The sequence below is a fragment of the Paroedura picta genome, chromosome 2 (genome assembly GCF_049243985.1).
Source record: "Paroedura picta isolate Pp20150507F chromosome 2, Ppicta_v3.0, whole genome shotgun sequence".
Taxonomy (NCBI): Eukaryota; Metazoa; Chordata; class Lepidosauria; order Squamata; family Gekkonidae; genus Paroedura; species Paroedura picta.
This window is the reverse complement of record NC_135370.1, coordinates 119865545-119884427: the sequence shown is the minus strand read 5'-3', so window position 1 is coordinate 119884427 and position 18883 is coordinate 119865545. Positions and strand designations below refer to the sequence as shown.

The window sequence follows — 18883 nt, the reverse complement described above, 5'->3', positions numbered from 1 at the left end:
TCGGTCTGCAAAAGACCCTGAAAGATTAGAGAATTTTTGAGGGAGAAATTTTGGGGTGGGGGTAGAGTCCCATAGTACTGCTTGTAAATACTGCAAACTTGAAAAGTTGGCATCAATTTCCACTTTCATACAAAGTGGCATAATACATTAAAGTCACCTTAATCAATACAATAAAGCCACACACATTGGTATTCTCCACCCCTCCCCCTTTAAGGCATTTTACATAATAAAAGAATTGCTCCAAATAATGGGTACTCAATTATTCACAAGCAGACTTGTGGTACTGGTAGAGATTTAATAAAAGGTTATATGAACTTGACATGATAACCTGGACTCTTTCCCCTCAAGTGCAATTATGTCTTAATGATGTGTTGCCCAATTTCAAAAAAGCTGCTTGACACTATCACCTTTTAATGGTGGGTTAGTTAATGAAGGATGAAAAAAATGTACTCACCTGCACAATGACACCATGTTTTTTGTACTCTGCACTAAGACCTCGAGAGAAGAAATCCACAAAAGCCTAGAGATTTGTAAAGAGAATAGCGTGACTTGCAATGGAAATAGTGAAACACACAGATTACCCATTTTCCTAGACATTAAACCTAAAACCTGCAGCTCTGGTCTTTGGCAGTATGTGGGATTCTAGCCAAGGTGTGTGATGCTGGATTTTTTTCTCGTGTTTATTTGTTTACTTATTTATTTAGATTTACCTACTGCCCTCCCTTCTTATACTGAGAAGAGACTGTCTGGGCCGGTGACTTTAATTTACTTCTAGAATTGTGCCAGGAATTCCAATATGTGGTTATGCGTTGAATGTCTTAAAAATTATAATCAAAATTTATTTCAAACTCAGTCAAAAATTAAACTTTTCCAACAAATCTTCATTACAAATTTTACATTCTACACAGTGCACATTCATCTGATTAAAAAATAAAATAAAATACAAACAATTAGAGTAGCCAAATATTTGGTTGTAGCTATTGTCATACCACCCCACCTACTCCATATTATAGGGACATCTGCCATTTACTTGGTAAGAGTTAAATAAAACAGAGTTATACTTATCTATAATTGTTGTTCATCACCATTTTCTGTGCAGACACACACTGGGACTTCATCTGCACAGTGGCTGGCCTCAGACAAAAATTCTACTAGCTTCTATGTGCAAAAGGGGGTGTCCTGGCCTGCTAGGGCTGGTATGGCATCTTTTCCCCACTTAAGTCATCATGTCTTCCTCAGATCCTACCTGTCCACCACAAGTTTCCATGTAAAGCAAAGGAGCAAAACACCAACTACGTAGCACTTTTTGAGAGCTCACAGTGAGACGAGAGAAAGGGAATGTGTGTCTGCACAGAAGGCATTGATATACACCAATTACAGTTAAGTGCAACTCTGTTTTCATCTTCAGTGCAGGCCCACACTGGGATTTTGGTTAGCTACTAACCAGAAGAGGCAGGGTGATGTTCTCACTGGAACAATGACTCAAGGGCCATCTTTCCAGTCCTTTCTTGTCTGCAGGTCCTCAGCTGACCAAGCAGGAAACCCATATATGTCAACTAGTGGACTCTTACAGTGAAAGACAGCTTAAGAGCTCCATGTCCTGGCAGAGGGGGCCTTGACTTCCACTGATTTGTCAATCAGAGGCAGCATAGCAGCCAAACTGCTGAAACCACTCACCTAGGTATGGACTGGAGGAAGCATCCTTGCCCTTCTAGGGGCCTGAATAACACAAAGTCTTGTCAACCCCAGAGCAGAGGGCCTTCTCAGTTTTGGACAAATAGAAAGGGGGGGGGAAACAGGTGAGATGATTTCCTGGGCTAGGTGGAACTTGGGCTCTATCTTAGGGAGAAACTCTAAACTTCGGTGTAGAACAATTCTTTCACTAAACACATTTAGCAAGGGGGGGCTCTACCTGCAGGGCTGCTAATTCTTTCATTTGCCTGGCAAAAGTAATTGCAACCAAAAATGTTTTTTTTAAAGCACTGCCAAGGTGCAAGAAGGCCAAAGGACCAAAGGGAGGCGTCATGAGCTGGGCTAGAACGAGCGTAAGAGACCACTGGGGAACAATGGTTGGCAGAGAGGGAAAAACATTAACCAGTCTCTCAAGAAAATGTTGAGACAGCCTGTGGGGAACATTCTACAAAGTAATTATAAGAGAAATAGCTGCCAAATACACCTTAATTGAAGATACAGATAGACCCCTCTAGTCTAATGACAGTAGATACTCAAGCATCCCTGGTAAGGGGAAGGGGTAAGGAGGCAGAAACACTTTCAAGCAGCCCAGTTCTCAAATACGCATTTACTAGAACAGGAGGGATTCCTTGCCAGAACGAGGATGTCATGCACCTCGGGTGTGAAAGTTAAACCCAAGAACATATTCTCCAAGCAGTGAAGGGTAAGTGCACGTCATCAAGATTCAGCATAGGGCCCCATATTAGTAAGTCTCTGGTCTCAGGAAGAGGTATGTAATCCAGTTCCACAAGGCGAAGGAGCTCTGAGATGCTCCTGATTTCAGTTTCCTATGCCCTCTGCTGAGACGGGGGGAGAGAGGGAAGCATAAAAAATTCCCTCCACTGGATTTGAAAAGCATTCCCTAAGTAAGCCTGATCCCTGCCCCCAAAATGGTTTTGTCATCTCACATAGCAAAGAGGTTGATTTGAAGAAGCCTCCAAACCTTGAAGACTGGGATATTTTTAATTGAATAGACCCTTGTGCCTGGTCTGGAAGGTCCTGCTCAACTGGTCTTCTTTGTTGTTCATGGCCCCTGCTATGAATAGCCATGAGCAATGTGTTATTCCGAGTCACTATACTCCATACAGTCATTGCTTCCATGCACAGACTCTCTGAACTGCTTGTACAAATAAGACATAGCTGTTGTGTTGTCTGTTTGAACAAGCACTCTTGCTCTGGAGGGTATCTGCAAACGAGGTGAAGGCAAAATGTACAGCACCGAGCTCAAGGATGTTAATATGCAATGCTCTCTGAAGGCACGGAAAAACCCTCACTATGAGCGTCCCAACCTGACAGGAAGGCATCCATAGTAACAGTTGAGGGAGCCAGGGTCCAAATTGTACGCCCACAAAGGTTGGAAGGTAGAATCCACCAGAAAAGAGGCAGGGCTACCATCTTGGGATGTGCAGTCAGGCAAGGGAAACCACTGGAGTGGTGGAGGCCAATTAGTCCAAGCACGCATGGGACGACTTTGAGATGTTGCCAATGACTGCATAGATATCTGTGGGCCAGATCTTGAATTACCGCACCCCTGTACCTATGTTGAATAGATCTAGCCTGACCCAAATCAAGGAGGCCCCCCAATATATTGAGCTCGATGCGATAGCTACAAGTGTAACCTGCCTAGGTTGATTAGCAGGCCAAGCTTTTCACAGCTAGGAGGTTCCAATCACGGTGGTGGCAGTAAAGGAACTGAGGGAAAGTGGTGCTCAGAAGCTGATAAAATTCCTAAGGGCAGCTTATGTGCAGGTGAAGTCCCAACGCAGGGCTGCACCAAAGACAGAAGATGAACAGAGAGTAGAAGAGTAAGAGCTCTATGATTCAGAAGCTAAGAATTTTACATACAAGGAAAGAATACTACCATAGCACCACCTGGCTTGATTAGGATGGGACATACAGTCTGGATGCCTTTCTTCCTCCAAACTTTGCAACATTAAATCACTTGCTAGTTTGATTAGTTAAAACCAAGTTGTATTTCAAATTATACTTTCCCAAAGAACATACTGTACAGAACAACAAATTCCTGAGAACAAAAGTATTTTATATATTTAAGGTAATAACACCAGGCAAACTAATGAAAAAAGTAGAAAGGATATATTTTAAAAACAGCAGCATTTAATATACTGTGTTTTGCATTTTGATATAAAAACATTTAATCTGAACCACGTAAAACTGAAATCTTGCAAGAAAAAGGGTAGTGGAGATTTCGTCACACCTTCTTTAAACTAGGTTTACATACTCCAGCACAGGATATATCAAAAAAGTTATTTACCTTGGTAGCTGAGTAAAGGGTTACAAATGGAAATGGTTTATGCCCAGCAAAAGAAGACATATTCACTATCACTCCCTTAGACCTAAAAAGGGAAAGGAATACAGGTCAATGAGATTATCAGAAACAGAAAAAAGGGCTCAGATCATACGGCCTGGCCATTCAATCCAAGTCTTTGTCTTGCTTTCCTTGCACACTTGTACACTTTTCCCAATTGTTGTTGGAAGCACAGTCTGTTATATGTGAAAAAGAATTATTATTTGATAGTTATTTGTGATTTCAATTTCCAAATAACTGCGCTATTAAAGGGTGGGCTTTACAGGCACTTTAGAGGGTCATCTCAACTTACAAGCCAAGAATTCTCTCACATTTCTTAAATGTTTCATACGGAGTGAAAAAGATAGCACTACTGAGATGGCAGGACCACTGCCAGCATTGGTCAATGCCCTGGAACCACAAGGTTCAGAAACCTGTCACCGGAAGGTAAAACCAGTACATCCAAACACAAGACTGTTGACACCGCAGAGTACAATTAACTAAAAGGAAAGAAATGACTCATGTAGTATTTTTCAGTGAAGCTGTGCTAAGACATAGTAATCTGAGTCATGTCATGTGGCACATATATGTGACATGGTGCCAACTGATGTGCTTCCTGGTGCCCACCTGCTTCTTCTCCCAGATATCTCTAAACAGGTGCTTCACACACCCCAAAGACCCTCTGAGTCTGCAGGGTCTATTCAGAAACAGCTACTCCCATCACAGGCAGATGCTTGACTTGGCAGCCTTTCTGGGATTTGTCCCATTTCCCAAGGCAGCCATTTGTGATGGTACCTAACAGCCTTTCTCAAAATTCCTAAAATGCCTACAGAAGCAGCATACTAGAAGGCTCTTAACATAAAACCTCTCACGTTTGTAAACTTAGATTTAAAAGGAAATGTTTTTCAAGTACTTTCTATTTGCAAAAGCATATCTGAGAAGACATTCTGCAGCACGGGTCATTTTAGCCAAGTATGAGAATTAGTGGAGAAACCTTGACAAACTTCCCTAATGGATGAATGAAGAAAGTAGTTGTCACACCACTTTATTGGTTCCCAGGATTCACCTACTAGCCTATCATTTTGCAGTGGAAGTTGGGATTTGATTTCAAATGCTTACCAGCCCCAAACACAATTTCTATAGAACCTGTGATAAATAAACATTGGAGTCCAGCATAACTAAGTAAGCTTGCAGTTAATCACTGTATGAAGAGAATACTATTACTTCCAGGAGACTTGTGCTTACTTGTGCTTACAAAGTTGTGTTGCTCACAGATTCTTCCTCCTAATTTTAAAGTCTGCCTTCCATTATGGGATTGGAGATACACATTCAAGTAACTGCATAATCACAATTGCTAATATTATTTGCCTGCGGTATGCTTTTTTTTTTTTTTAAGGAAAAAGAAAATAACTGAATGCCTCCTCCTTTAAAAGGCAATGAAACCTAGTTCTTGTTCATATTTAGTTCCCACAAAATCTCTCTGAAGTTCAGGATTCTTTAGTACTTCTGTTCTGAAGCAACAGAAAAAAACAATGAAAAATACATTTTTTATCCACTTTTCATTCACATTGGGATCCAAACTGGGGTTCACTTCGATGTCATAAAAAGAACATTTTTGATGCAGTAATACACTTAAAAATTTCAGCTTTAATAATAGTTATAAAACATTTACCTGAATTTGGCCAATTATTTCTTACTAGTATTCAAGCCTGCTGTAAAATAAATACAGCGGGCACTAGGCATGGGAGCCTCCAGCAGTCGCGTGAAGCGCTGCTGCCGGGGGCTCCCTTGGCCGGTGGCCTGACGCGGTGAGAGGCAGCGTCAGGCCGCCGGGAAAGGAGCAACTGCGAACCGCACTGCGCACGGCTCGCAGTTGCTCCGGCGGGGACTCGGGGGGACCAATCGGCAGGCACGAAGCATCCCTCCAGTAGTCTGTCCAGAGGAAGGGGCCAATCGGCACCCTTCCTCATCACGGACACATCCCGCCTCCCAAGCCCTTACCCTTTTATTTAGTTCGCGGCGCCCGCGGCGCCGCAGGCTGTGTTAAGACTAGAAGTTAAGCCCGCTGTAGGCTTCTCCCCCTGGCCGAAGCCTTTGGACCCCGGCCCCCTCCCTGCCGCCTCGCTGGCTCGTGGGAAGGCAAAGGAGCATGGCCACCATCTCTGACGCAGCGGCCGTGCTCCTTTGCCCTCCCCAAAGCCTTTAGCCCCCGGCCCCCATTCCCTCTGATGTCTCCTCCCCGCCCCCTCCCCCGACTGCCTCTCCCTTACCCGCGCATCCGGCGGGGTGGGTCAAGCGGCCAATCGGGAGGCACGCTGCGCACACCTCCCGATTGGCTCCTTGGCCCCGGACTAACAATCAGAGGGACCAATTGGGAGGTGCTTTGTGCCTCCCGATTGGCCCCTCCGCTTGTCAGACCGGGGCCCTTCCTCATCCTGGACTGGGACCACCTCGACCCCCCTTACTGCTTTATTTATACTGCTCCCGGAGCGGTTTACAGATAGATCTTGGATGTAGTTTAACTCAAAGATAAGCTCAGCTATTGGGACTTCACTAAAACACTGGACAGAGAGAATTCAAAGTTTTCGAGGCTATGGTGTGGAAGACTGAACTGGGTATCTGCATATCCTCATACCATCATTCATTCAGTGGTTTGTTAAACACATTTTTCCAGCATGAAAATATTAACAGCAGATAGATAAGCACACTCAAACACATATCAGTATTCTACAATAATGTAGTAGAACACTTAAATTAATTATTTAAACATGTTATGCCACCTTTCTACCTAATCAGGGTCTACAAGGTTTAAATGACCAGGGCCTCTCCCTTTCCCACCGCCTCCAGGCTCACCATTGGCCATATTGGGAGGGGGTGTGTCAATCTACCCAAATAAGAGTAGAAATTTAAAAAACATAAAAGGCCTTTTCTTTTTGCTTGGAGCCATAAACAGCAGGCATAGAAAGGCTCTCCCCAACCATCATTTTTTAAATCCTCTAGGCTGCGGTACTGTTGAGAGGGCTTTAGCAGTATATGTAGTACTGCAGTACCATGGTTGGGAAAGTCTGTGGTAATCACAATCTGATTTCCCCACGATTATGTTGATTCATTAAAATACATGGTGGTTAAACATTTTTTGGAATAGATGAACAAAAAATGATTAAGACAAGTGCCCAAACAAACTATATGACTCAGACAAAAACTCTCACCATTCTCTCTTGCACATGACTGAACCTACTGTCTGAACCTACAAACAATAGCAACTGCTGAAAATTCACTTTGGGCACTGCTAATGACATTCAGAAACACTTGTTATTATGCGTGCTCTGAATGTTTAGAAGAGATTATTCTGTGAAAAATGGGGAGAACAGGGCTAAAGCTGTCTCAAAAACTTTTCAGATTTAATACAACAGGGCATGCAAGAAGATCAGCACACACAAGCTATTTTTCTTCAAAGAACTAAAACGGCTTCAAATAGCAAAGAAACTGGAGAAATGATAGCACTTGAAAGCCAAGATTTTGTGTCTATGGAGAACAAAAGAGTGCTGAAAGGGATCGCCCTGGATAATCAGATCTTGGAAGATAAGCAAGGTTGGACCTGGTCTGTATTTGGATGAGAGACCACCAAGGGAGACCAGGCTTGTTATGCAGAGGAAAGGCAATAGCAAATCACCTCTGAAAATCACTGCTTCTTGATAGCAACATCTAAACAAAAAGAACAAAAAACTCCAAATATAGCCAAACAGCCTTTTCTGGGTCCAGCAGAGTATCACAACTAGTTTTCTATTACAGACAATAGAGTGTGGAAAGAAAAATCTCTCATTCTAGCTCAGTGGTCCCCAACCCCTGGTCCAGGGACCAGGACCGGGACTGGTCCGTCGATCATTCAGTACTGGGCCACGGCTCCTCCCTGCCCTTCTCCCCGGCTGCTGCCTTGGGGGCTGCCCTGCCACTCTGCCGCTGGTTCACCTTTGGTGCTCTCCAGCAGCAGCCATAGCTGGGGCTCCCCCTTGGCGTGGCACTGCGCAGGTGCTGCTGGCAGCGCCCCCCAGCAGGCAGTGGAAGTCTGGGGCGCCAGCGAGAAAGCAAGTGGAGCTGGGGCTCAGGCAGCAACGAGGTCCCTTGACAAAAGACTACCCCTCTCCCAGGCCTCAGTAAAACTGAGTGTTGACCGGTCCCCGGTGATAAAAAGGTTGTGGACCACTGTTCTAGCTAATTCATATACCCTAAGACAGTGGTTCTCAACCTTCCTAATGTCGCAAACCTTTAATACAATTCTTCATGTTGTGGTGACTCCCAATCATAAAATTATGCAAGTGTTCTTTCACAGAAATTAAACCAAAACAGACCAATGGTGTAAAGATTCATTGGTCATGATTGTATATAAATTGTTTTTTTCCCGGGGTTTCCCAGTTCAGTTCTGACTCTTGTCTCACCATGCCAATCTCGCTCTTTTCCTCTGCTCCAGACATACGAACACTCTATCCCAATCTACCCCACAAGGCTGTTGGGTGGATGGCACCCTCTGCCTCCCGGGCAGGCTACTTGCCCTGCCGCGACCCCTGTGAAAGGGTCGTTTGACACCCCCCCCCCCCAAGTTGAGAACCACTGCCCTAATTGTTCCTGGAAAGTTTTATGATTGTTCTTGCCTCCTGGAAAGGATGTTATGCCACATTCATAAGAAATATTCTAATGAATACTACCCAAAAACTATAGCAAGTGAAAAAAATGAAATAAGCCATAGCCATGAGATGTGCTTATAAATATGTAGCACATGGAGAAAGACTTCATTGTCTACACAATTGCTGGATTTAGAAGATATTCAAAAGTTCACAAAATACGTTTGAAATATTTTACTCTAATCTGATTACTGCAAGTTAGTTGAAGAATGCAGGAGGACTTCTACTAGCCATGCTGACCAGGGAATCTACCATAAGAACACCAGAACAGCTGAGCTTGGGGAGATCAGCAACAAGACTGACATTCCAGTTACTTCAGACAGTGAAAGGCAGAATGGCCCCACATGAAGAGTACAATAAACAGAAGCAAGCTTTAAAGCAGAACAAAATGTTTAAATTAAATATGCTAATATATTATAAGGACTCTCTCTTACAGCCGTTAAGTGATTGGTAAATCCCCAACCGGACCTCTAGAAGTCATCAGTTTCAGCAGCATTTTCAGGAAGATGCATCATGTGTATCTGGCATTGAACAGTTGCCAGATATGTGCCTCTTGCTTTTGTATACAATTTTACACTTTCCTCTACCTGCCATATAACTGGCACGTATTTTCTGAAGCCATATGTCTTCCAGTGACTCTCAGAAGTGGCTTTAAGAAGGTTATTCCCAGGAACATCCCAGGAACCATAGCCACCCCCGCAGAATAGCAGGTTGTTGAGCTCACACCGATGAGTCAGATGGGCTTTTTAATTCCATTTTAAAAGAAAATCACCACAATAGTGGAGAAAGGAGAGGGGAAAATAAAAAAGGGAATCAAGTGGAAAAGGCTTCCACCGCCCGATGATTCATGCACCAGAACCATGACTCACAAGGCATTACTCTAGCTTTAAAACATGGAGGCCAGGCTGATTAGTCATAGTAATGAATTTTTCAAAGAAAGGATTCTCCCCTATAAATAATGATGACTGTCTGGATAGCGTTTCTGTGACTCACCTTTCCAGCATGCGGGGCAGCACCAATCGTGTCATCTGAAAAAAGAAAGAAAGATACCCTGGTGATTGAGTAGGATGTAGACAACAGATTGAGGAAAGCCATTCTCTGCCCCCTCATAAGGAAGCTGACCTCTCTTCACCTCTAAATAGTCTAGAACTGAAGGCCTTGCTTTGTAGAGGCAGCTTATTTTTCATCTATCTATATTAGCGTGGCTTTGCCACAAAATGTGTAATGAGTCTGATCAACTCATCAGCATTTGTAACAACACAAAGAAATAGAGTCTACTCTTTCTCATTTTGCTTTTCTGCAGCATTATCACAGCTATCTAAAGCATTATCTTGGTGAAAAATCTGTGACAGCTTTATACCCTAGTACTGCTTCTCCAATACAGGCAGTTTATGCCAGAGGTGCAAGGAGACTATTTTGAAAGTCACCACTGTACAAGGTTCAGATGAAGGTCGCACAGCACAAGGGAAGTTTTGGGAGGAATATTTGGAAGTTACTATGTTTTAAGGCAGGAGGTTAGGCTATATTATCTTTTTAGTCTGTTCCATCACTGATTCTTCTGAATCATCTATCCAAACGTACAAAAAGTTTAATCTAGTGGATATTAGATGAACAATCACACTTTAGGGCTGTACATATATAAAACATAATTATGAATATATCTACAGGTTGTACTTAATTCCAGTTTCCTTTGTTTGGGTCACGATAAATGGCATTTAAAAGGGTGCCATATAGAAGATGGAGCAGAACGGCAAGATAAATATTTGTCTGAAAAATGTTCTTAGCAAAACAGTGCTACACTTACCTGTAATGGCTGGTCATCGAGATGTCCTCTGTGCTCGCTGGGTACTGAGCTTGTGCAGACTGGCCACCAGAGGCTGTCTACTGCTATTCTATTGTACTATTACCACTGATAAGGACCACTACCACAGTATAAGTGGCCTTGGAGGGAACAAATGTACGAGCCCTTTTAGAAAATGCATGGACAATGGGTGTGAAAACATCATCCTATCCTAAACTTTAGAAAGATGTGAAGATATAACCACTGTGAGGAAATAGTGATAGCCTTTTAGAGAGGAAACTGCTAGCCCTGAATGTTTGAGATACTAAAAAATAAAAGCAATAGGGCAATCCTACGCCCAGACTCCTTGTGTTGCACCCCAATTTGAAAACCTATCCCATTTCCCTTTATAAAACCTCCTTGTAGAAGGTCCACAGGCATTACAGAGAATGTATGCTACTGAAAATTTGAAGTGGGACTCTTCAGCAATCACGCTTCAACCTGAGTTTCCCCACTTTGTGGTGTAACATAAGGCCCCTGTGGAGTAAAGTCTGCTACCAAAGGAAAGTGTATGAAGACTTATTTGGATAACCCCAGGTTACAGAAAACAGTGCTGGAGCTTTTACATTGGCATGGGCAGCAAACAGATCTACTTCTGGAAAACCCCATTACTTGGAGATTGGGAGAATCTCTCTCTCTTCAATAACCCATTTGTGCTCTGATTACGCAATCCTGCCGAGGATGTCTGCATTCAGGTTGGCAGTGTCTGCTACATGCATTGTCATCGCCCAAATGAAAATGGCCTCCCTACACAGGGCCGACAACATTGTTCCTTGATGATTTACATAGGCTATTGCCGTCGTACTGTCTATGATCACCTGGATGATCTTCCCTCTGATGAGCTTTGCAAATGCAACTCTAGTAAATTAATATGGAGACGCTTTTTCTCAACTGACTACACATCCTGGGTGGAAAAAAATTCCACAGTGTGTTCTCCAACCTTGCAAAGAAGCATCAGATGTAACAGACAGCTGAGGCATGTTTCCCCCAAAGGGTACCCCTGCCAAAAGAATACTATTGTTCCTTCACCAGTCTAGCTGTCTCATTATAGCTCTAGAGACTGTGAACCACACATGCTGGGAATGCATGGTCAGACGAAACATATTCAAAAACCAATTTTGTAAGGATCACAAAAGGAGTCGTGACTGTTACAGAAGGTATAAGTCCTAATAGCTTCTAAAAATGCTATCCAAACACCTAATTATTGCCCTAATATGAAATATGGGCAGGAAGGTTCTAACCATGGTTGCATCCAGATGAGCTCCAATAGGGACTCTCTGATAAGGTTGGAAATGGAATTTCTTATTCATAGAATCATAGAGTTGGAAGGGGCCTCATGGGTCATCTAGTCCAACCCCCTGCACTATGCAGGACACTCACATCCCAATCGCTCATCTATAGTAACCTGCCACCCCTTTGCCTTCACAGAATCAGCCTCTCTGTCAGATGGCTATCTAGCCTCTGTTTAAAAATTTCCAAAGATGGAGAACCCACCACCTCCCGAGGAAGCCTGTTCCACTGAGAAACCGCTCTAACTGTCAGGAACTTCTTCCGGATGTTTAGATGGAATTCCTTTGAATTAATTTCATCCCATTCTTTCTGGTCTGTCCCTCTTGGGCAAGAGAGAACAATTCTGCTCCATCTTCTATAAGGCATTAGAGAATTCATGAAAAAATTAGACCTCTCAAATCTAGAATTGGCCTAAGTCTTCCATCTTTTCTAAGCATAAAGAAAAAATGAGAATAAAACCCTATAAGGGGGTTGGATTCTGGGACTCTCTGAATTGCCCCTTTTTAAAGAAGCTAACTGCTGCTTCAGCTTGGGCATAAAGTTGACTATAGCTTGGTCTGGGTGCTGTAAGAGGGGGCTATTGCCAGAACTCTAATCTGTAACCTAAACTGATAACTGAAAGGACCCATGTGTCATGAGTAACTTCCAGCCACTTGGCACTGGAGAGCGCTAACCTGTCTGTAAAGGTAACAGGTGATTGTTCCTGTACTGGTTCTAGTCAGAAGGGACCTTTTATAGCTTGCTGCTGCTCTCTAGGGAGAGCTTGATACAAAGCTGAATCCCCCGATCTATTAGGTATTGTGCAGGATACGGAAATGCTCATTGGTTCAGATGTTGGGGCTGAGAATAGGAATGAGACTGATGGTATCTATATGCCTGATGGGGCCTGTAACATCAAATGAAAGAGCTATATGCTTGTTCTTATTAAATTGAGAAAAAAGATTGTCTGTTGAGGAAGCAAAAAGAGTTGCCCCCTTGAAAGGGAGATTCTCCACCTTCAGCCTAGTTTCAAGAGGAAGGGCCATGGAGCATGCCTCCTCAACACAACAGCAGAAGCCATAGACCATGATGATGGCAGCTGAATGTCTTTCCTACATTAATTGGCTGTTTTGAAAGTCTCATTGCCTCTGCTTGAAGAAGTCTTGCAAGGGGCTTCTTATCTTAAGGCAAAAGCTCCATGTAAGTGGCCATCTTCTCCCACAAGAATCTCTTGATAGCATTGTAATTGGCAATGCATAAGTTGAAGGCAGCAGAAAATAGACTTCCCTGCTAAACACATCAATTTTTGCCCCTCTTTATCAGTTGGCAATAAATATCTACCTGTACATTGCTTAGCTTGCATCCCCTCAGCTATAAGGGATGAGGCTGGAGGATGACAAATCAAATATGAGTGGCCTTCAAGCTACACCCTATATAAATTCTCAACCCTCCTAGAAGTTACCCAGAACATCAGGCTACCTAGCATCCCTCCTGAGGTGCTTTAACAAATCTGAGCAGGGGAGTTGATTGCCGTTGGAGGAGGGGCAACAATCAAGTTTTACTGGGGTTGAGCTTTGATGTTTTATGGAGATTTTAAGATGATTATGACTCCCCACAAGCCACCACGTCAGAGTGGTGGGATAGAAATCAAATCAATCAATAAGTGGCAGCTACACTAGCTGGCTTTTGCCATAAGGCATTAGAGATTTCGTCAATGCCCTCCAAGATAGGAAAGGCTATTAAGAGCATACTCAAAATCTTGTCACAAGGTTATTTAAAATCACCTCTAATTTCAGTGACCTAGCCATCCTTAACATTTGTGCAGCATTAAGTTTCAAATCTTCATTCGGAGATGCTGGGCCACAGCCTCCTATTATGTCAGCCAGTGAGCACTCCAAAGATAGATTGGACCCTGACCAGTAGGGCAAATCAGTCCTTTGTTCCTCCTCCAAATCTGAATTAGGAGATAGTGCCAGTGGACCCAACATCACAATTCTGAGCATAGGCAAGTCTCCATTCCATAGAAGTCTTCAAGTGATGTCAATCTCCCTATTCCTGAGGTCCAAGAGGTGGAAAGTAACAGAGGTAGCCCCTGCCACGGAGGCAGAGGCATCGAGCTCTGCCATGGAACTGGAGATGATGAGTGCACTGATGCTGCAACCACTAAGATGCCCTTACCCAGTTCTAACTCTTGTTCAGAAAAAGACTGTGCTGGGGAGAGAAGTGGAGAAGGGATCTGTGGTGGTGTGACCTTCTTTGGGTTCCAACGGAACCAACATCTTAGATAGAACCGTTGTTTGATAGAAGAACTGGAACAATGTTTTTCTTTGTGCTTTGACTTGGAATATGCTTTCTTCAGCAGGGGTTCCAATACACAATGCTCAGTTAAGTGAATAGGAAATTGGATTTGACATATCAGTTCCGTCCCCAGAACTGAGATGCTCAATGGCAGGCTCATGAAGTTATTGGCCTTAAGCTGGCACTTTTGAAAGTTGTGATTGGCTATGCTCTGCCAGGGTGGATGACTTTACTGTGGGGGTTACAGGAGCAAGACAGGGCTGTCCCCCACCAACTAACCTTCAAGCATACTGCTTGATCTAAGCAAGTGTTGGGAGTGAATTAAAGACAAATCTTGCACATGCCCGTGTTGTGGGTATCACCCAGACTAAAAAGACTTAGCAAATTTTCATTTCAGTAATTTTTCCACCACACTGGGTACATTTTAAAAATAAAGCCTTCTGTGAAATTTTTGATGCAGACAGCACAATCAGCAAAGAAATCAACGAACAAGAGGAAAAAATGCAAAAAACTAGCCTACACAAGTGCAGTACCCAATGTGGGACTGCACAGAAGTCTGAAGATGAACTGATAGTTAACTTACACAAACCAGTAAATACTAACTATAGATAAGTCTCATTCAATTCCCATTTTTTGTGGAAACACTAACCAGTTTGGTATAGTGGTTAAGAGTAGGGGTCTCCAATCTTGAGAAGCAGGCTTGATTCCCCACTCCTCCACATGTAGCCAGCTGGGTGACCTTCATTTCCTGTCCAGGCTCGGATGAAGGAAGTGAGGCCTGGGGGAGATGTTCTGCTCTGATGGTAAGGTGTTCTGCCTTTGCTCTCAACCAAATGCCTTGTGAAAGAGCACCATTTTACAGGCCCTTTAGAAGTTTTGCAGCCCTGTAAGGGCTCAAGTCTCTGCTGGCAGTTAATTCCACCAGGCTGGAGTCAGGGCCAAACATACTCTGGGGCTACCTGCAAGTTGGAATTTGCTGAGCAACGTGCTCTTTGGGGGGGGGGGGGTGTATTCGGAGAGGTGGTCCCTCAGGTACACAGGTCCCAGGCCACATAAAAGTCCTGAAGCTTAGAACAAACATCTTAAACTTGATCTGGAACTCAATCAGCAGCCAGTTCAGGTGCAAGAGAACAGGTCAAATATAAGCTCTCCACAGGATCCTTGTGAGGACCCAGGCAGCCACATTCTGGATCAGTTGTAATTTCTGGATGAGGGTTAAGGGTAGGCCAGCAGGTTACAGTGATTTAGCTTGGAGATGACTGTTGTGTGTATCACTGTGGGTAGGTATTCTGGGGCCAGATAGGGCACTAGTAGCTTTGCCTGGCATAGATGGAAAAAATCTGGCAAGCTACTCTAGTGGCCTGCCCCTCCGAAGCAAGGGAGGCGTCCCCAAATTCCTGATGGTATGTGCAGCCTGAAGCTGCAGTCCATCAAGACAGGGGAGGCACACTTCCTCTTCTGATTCTTTCCTTCCTAGCTACAGGATCTAAATGAAGTATGAGCCATGTTTATGGCTCACTACTAAGTGAAGGTGTGCAATTTACTCCTCTGTAAAATGCTTATCTTACTGCCATAAGAGGGAAAACTGCAAGCTCCAGAATAAGTGCAATCACAGATTTGCTCCAGTCAATGCCAGAAGTACATAATATACTAAAGAAGATAGCTCTTTAACTATTAATGAATTGCAAATCTGGCACCAAATTTTAAAGCTGCAAGAGAGATCAATACAGAGGACCAGAATTCTGCTATATCATCACAGACTACCAAGTTCTCTGATTTGAAACATACCAACTCCTGCCTCCTTCAAACAGAATTAGTTTGCCACTTGGGGGCCAATTGGCCACTTGGCCCGCCCCGGACTCTCTGCCCATGCTCCGTCCCCATATGGTTTGCTGCCGGCAAAGGAGCAGGGCACCGGGTCATGTCTGACCCTTGGGGTGACGCCCTCTAGCGTTTTCATGGCAGACTCAATACGGGGTGGTTTGCCAGTGTCTTCCCCAGTCATTACCATTTACCCCCCCCCCCAGCAAGCTGGGTACTCATTTTACCGACCTCGGAAGGATGGAAGGCTGAGTCAACCTTGAGCCGGCTGCTGGGATCGAACTCCCAACCTCATGGGCAGACAGCTTCGAACAGCATGTTGCTGCCTTACCACTCTGCGCCACAAGAGATTCTTATGAGAACAATATGTATTTCAATAAGGAGAAGTGTAGAGTTCTACAACCTGGGTCATAAAAATGAGAAGCATGCATACTGGGATAGGAGATACCCCTCTGGGTAGCACTGTGTGAATATGATCTTGGGGTACTAGTGCACCATTAGTTAAAATAAGCAGACAATGTGATGCAGCAGTAAAGAAAGTTCAACAGAGGCATTACATCAAAGTCACAAGATGTCATAGTCCCACTGTATACCGCATTGGTCAGAACCTACCCAGAGTACTATGTGCCATTCTGGAGGCCTCACTTTAAAAACGATGTGGACAGAATTGAGAGGGTTCAGAGGAGAGCAAAGAGAATGATCCGGGGCCTGGGGACCAAGCCCTATGAGGAAAGGCTGAGATAACTGAGAATATTCAGCCTGGAGAAAAGGAGGTTAAGGTGGGACATGATTTCTGTCTTTAAGTATCTGAAAGGTTGTCACTTCGAGGAGGGTAGGGAAAGGCAGCAGAAGATAGGACCCACTGTAATGGGTTTAAACTACATGGAGAACGATATCGGCTAACTATGGGAGGGATTTTACAGTCAGAATAGTTCAACAGTGGAATCAACAGCCCAAGGAGGTGGTGAGCTTCCCCCCACTAACAGTCTTCAAGAAATAGCTGGACAATTATTTATCCTGGATGCTTTAGACTAATCCCGTATTAAGCAGGGAGTTGGATTAGATGGCCTGTATGGCCCTTTCCAACTCTATGATTCTAATTGAAGGCAGTAATTCTCTGAACACTTATATTAGAAGACAACATCAGGGGAAGATCCTGGCCTGTTCAAAATTGGCCAACCACTAGATGAATGTGAGGAAGTCCAATGTTTATACCAGTCACAAACTAAAGTTTGTGTATGATGTCTGAATGCACCCTAAGGCTATTTTTTCCCAAACAGTACTTACCCTGCATACTGATAAGACATTAATATTAATCAATCGGTCAATAACCTGCAAAAAGGGAAATAGTTTATAATGAAGCATGACGTTATATAGGATATAATACAAGCTCCTGAAAAACAAGAACTAAAGCAACAGAGATGCATTATGAATATTCAAATACAGAAGCAGATGAGTGGCAAAGTACTAACAAAATTAAAACGTAACTATTAAGGCCTCCCCCCAAAGAAATTTTGAACTATCACACAGGCTACCTTCTCTAATAATACTCTGGGAAAAATAATCTCAAGGATTAAATTACATCCATGATCATTAATTAGATTCCCTGTCCTGTAAAACTCATACTGTCATTAATGGTGAGCTGGATTCTACAAGTTCAGCTGGTTTAGAATGTGGCTAAGCTAACTGCAACCTGTCATAATGAGATTACTATTCCAGTACTAAGAACCAGTATTGGCTCCTTAGTATCAATCGTATTTTTTCTGACATAAGGCACCTTCCTATGACACAAGACATCTTGCGCAAAGAAAAACAGCTTGCACAAGAGTAACACAGAGACTTTAACAAAATGGTAGGTTCCAATTTTGCCCTATAGCAAGACCGAAAATTAAACAAGCAAACAAGTTCTTAGTCAGGTAAATTGCCTTCAATAAATCATTGCATACCAGATTATTTACATTTTTTAAAACAGACGCACCGCACAGAAACAAGAATAGTAAAACAACTGCTTAAGAATGAAGAATCATGCTGCAGAAAGAACCAAGATATTAGAAGTAGCTGAATTTCATCCTTAATATTGAATTGATCAATTTTCAAATCTCCTTTAAAAGACAATGGTCATAACTATGGTATTGCCTGTTTCTATGGATAATAACTGATCGATGCTAAAGGACTTCTTTAATGTTTGATACTTTACACACCTTACGCTTGTGAATGGTTTTTTAACAAGGTGATAACGTAAGCTTTAACTCATAAATTCAGTATATTTAGAGATGTTAAAATCTTAAGAATTCAAATTAGTACAAAATGGGGGATTTGCAAGAAACTTGCGAGGATGGTGCAACCCCCCTTTATTCTTTCCCCATTCTCAAATCATCTTTCTCCTCCTCTTCTTCCCTGACAAACCTACCACCCTCTCTTCCCCCCCCCCTTCCCCTTCTGTGTCCATCTTTACTCCTCTATTTCTCCTCCTCTCTTGACAATCTTATCCACTTCTCTTTCTCTACCCCTTCTCTGGCAAGGGCTCCTGGGAGCCTTCCCCCAACTCTAGTGCTGCTTCTCCCTCAAGTCTACCTGAACAGAAGTTGGGGCAGCTGAGCTGGAGACTTCTACAGTCGCCCACTCACACAACTCTGTAGCTACTGGCTCGGCTGCCCTTTTAAAGCTTTCCCACTGGCTTCTAACCAGTCCAACTGCAGGAGAAGCAGTTCTGAAGTCAGGCCAGAGGGAGCAAAGAACCCTCCCCTACCCACCAGTCTGGCCAATTAGAAGCCAGTGGGAATGTTTTAAAAGAAACTTGCGCAGTGGCTGCATAGCCTTGAGAGTGGGCAAGGAGGCAACTTCTCACCCCCACCCCGTAGCCACTAGTTTAGCCACCCTTTTAAAACTTTCTTGCTGGTTTCCTACAGGCCAGATTGCACACAGATCAGCAGCACTGGA

The 18883-nt window shown here is 43.5% G+C and overlaps 1 protein-coding gene across 2 annotated transcripts in view; it reads right to left on the bottom strand.

Moving 5' to 3' along the window:
• The window catches only part of HSD17B12 (hydroxysteroid 17-beta dehydrogenase 12), a 231456-nt gene that overhangs the window by 9798 nt on the left and 202775 nt on the right, over positions 1-18883 (bottom strand). For both annotated transcript variants that reach the window (XM_077322224.1, XM_077322225.1), the window contains 4 exons: positions 17231-17275; positions 9709-9743; positions 4004-4085; positions 455-520 (listed from right to left, as the gene is read on the bottom strand). In XM_077322224.1, the coding sequence (XP_077178339.1) occupies positions 455-520; positions 4004-4085; positions 9709-9743; positions 17231-17275 (228 nt within the window). The remainder of the gene's footprint in view (positions 1-454; positions 521-4003; positions 4086-9708; positions 9744-17230; positions 17276-18883) is intronic.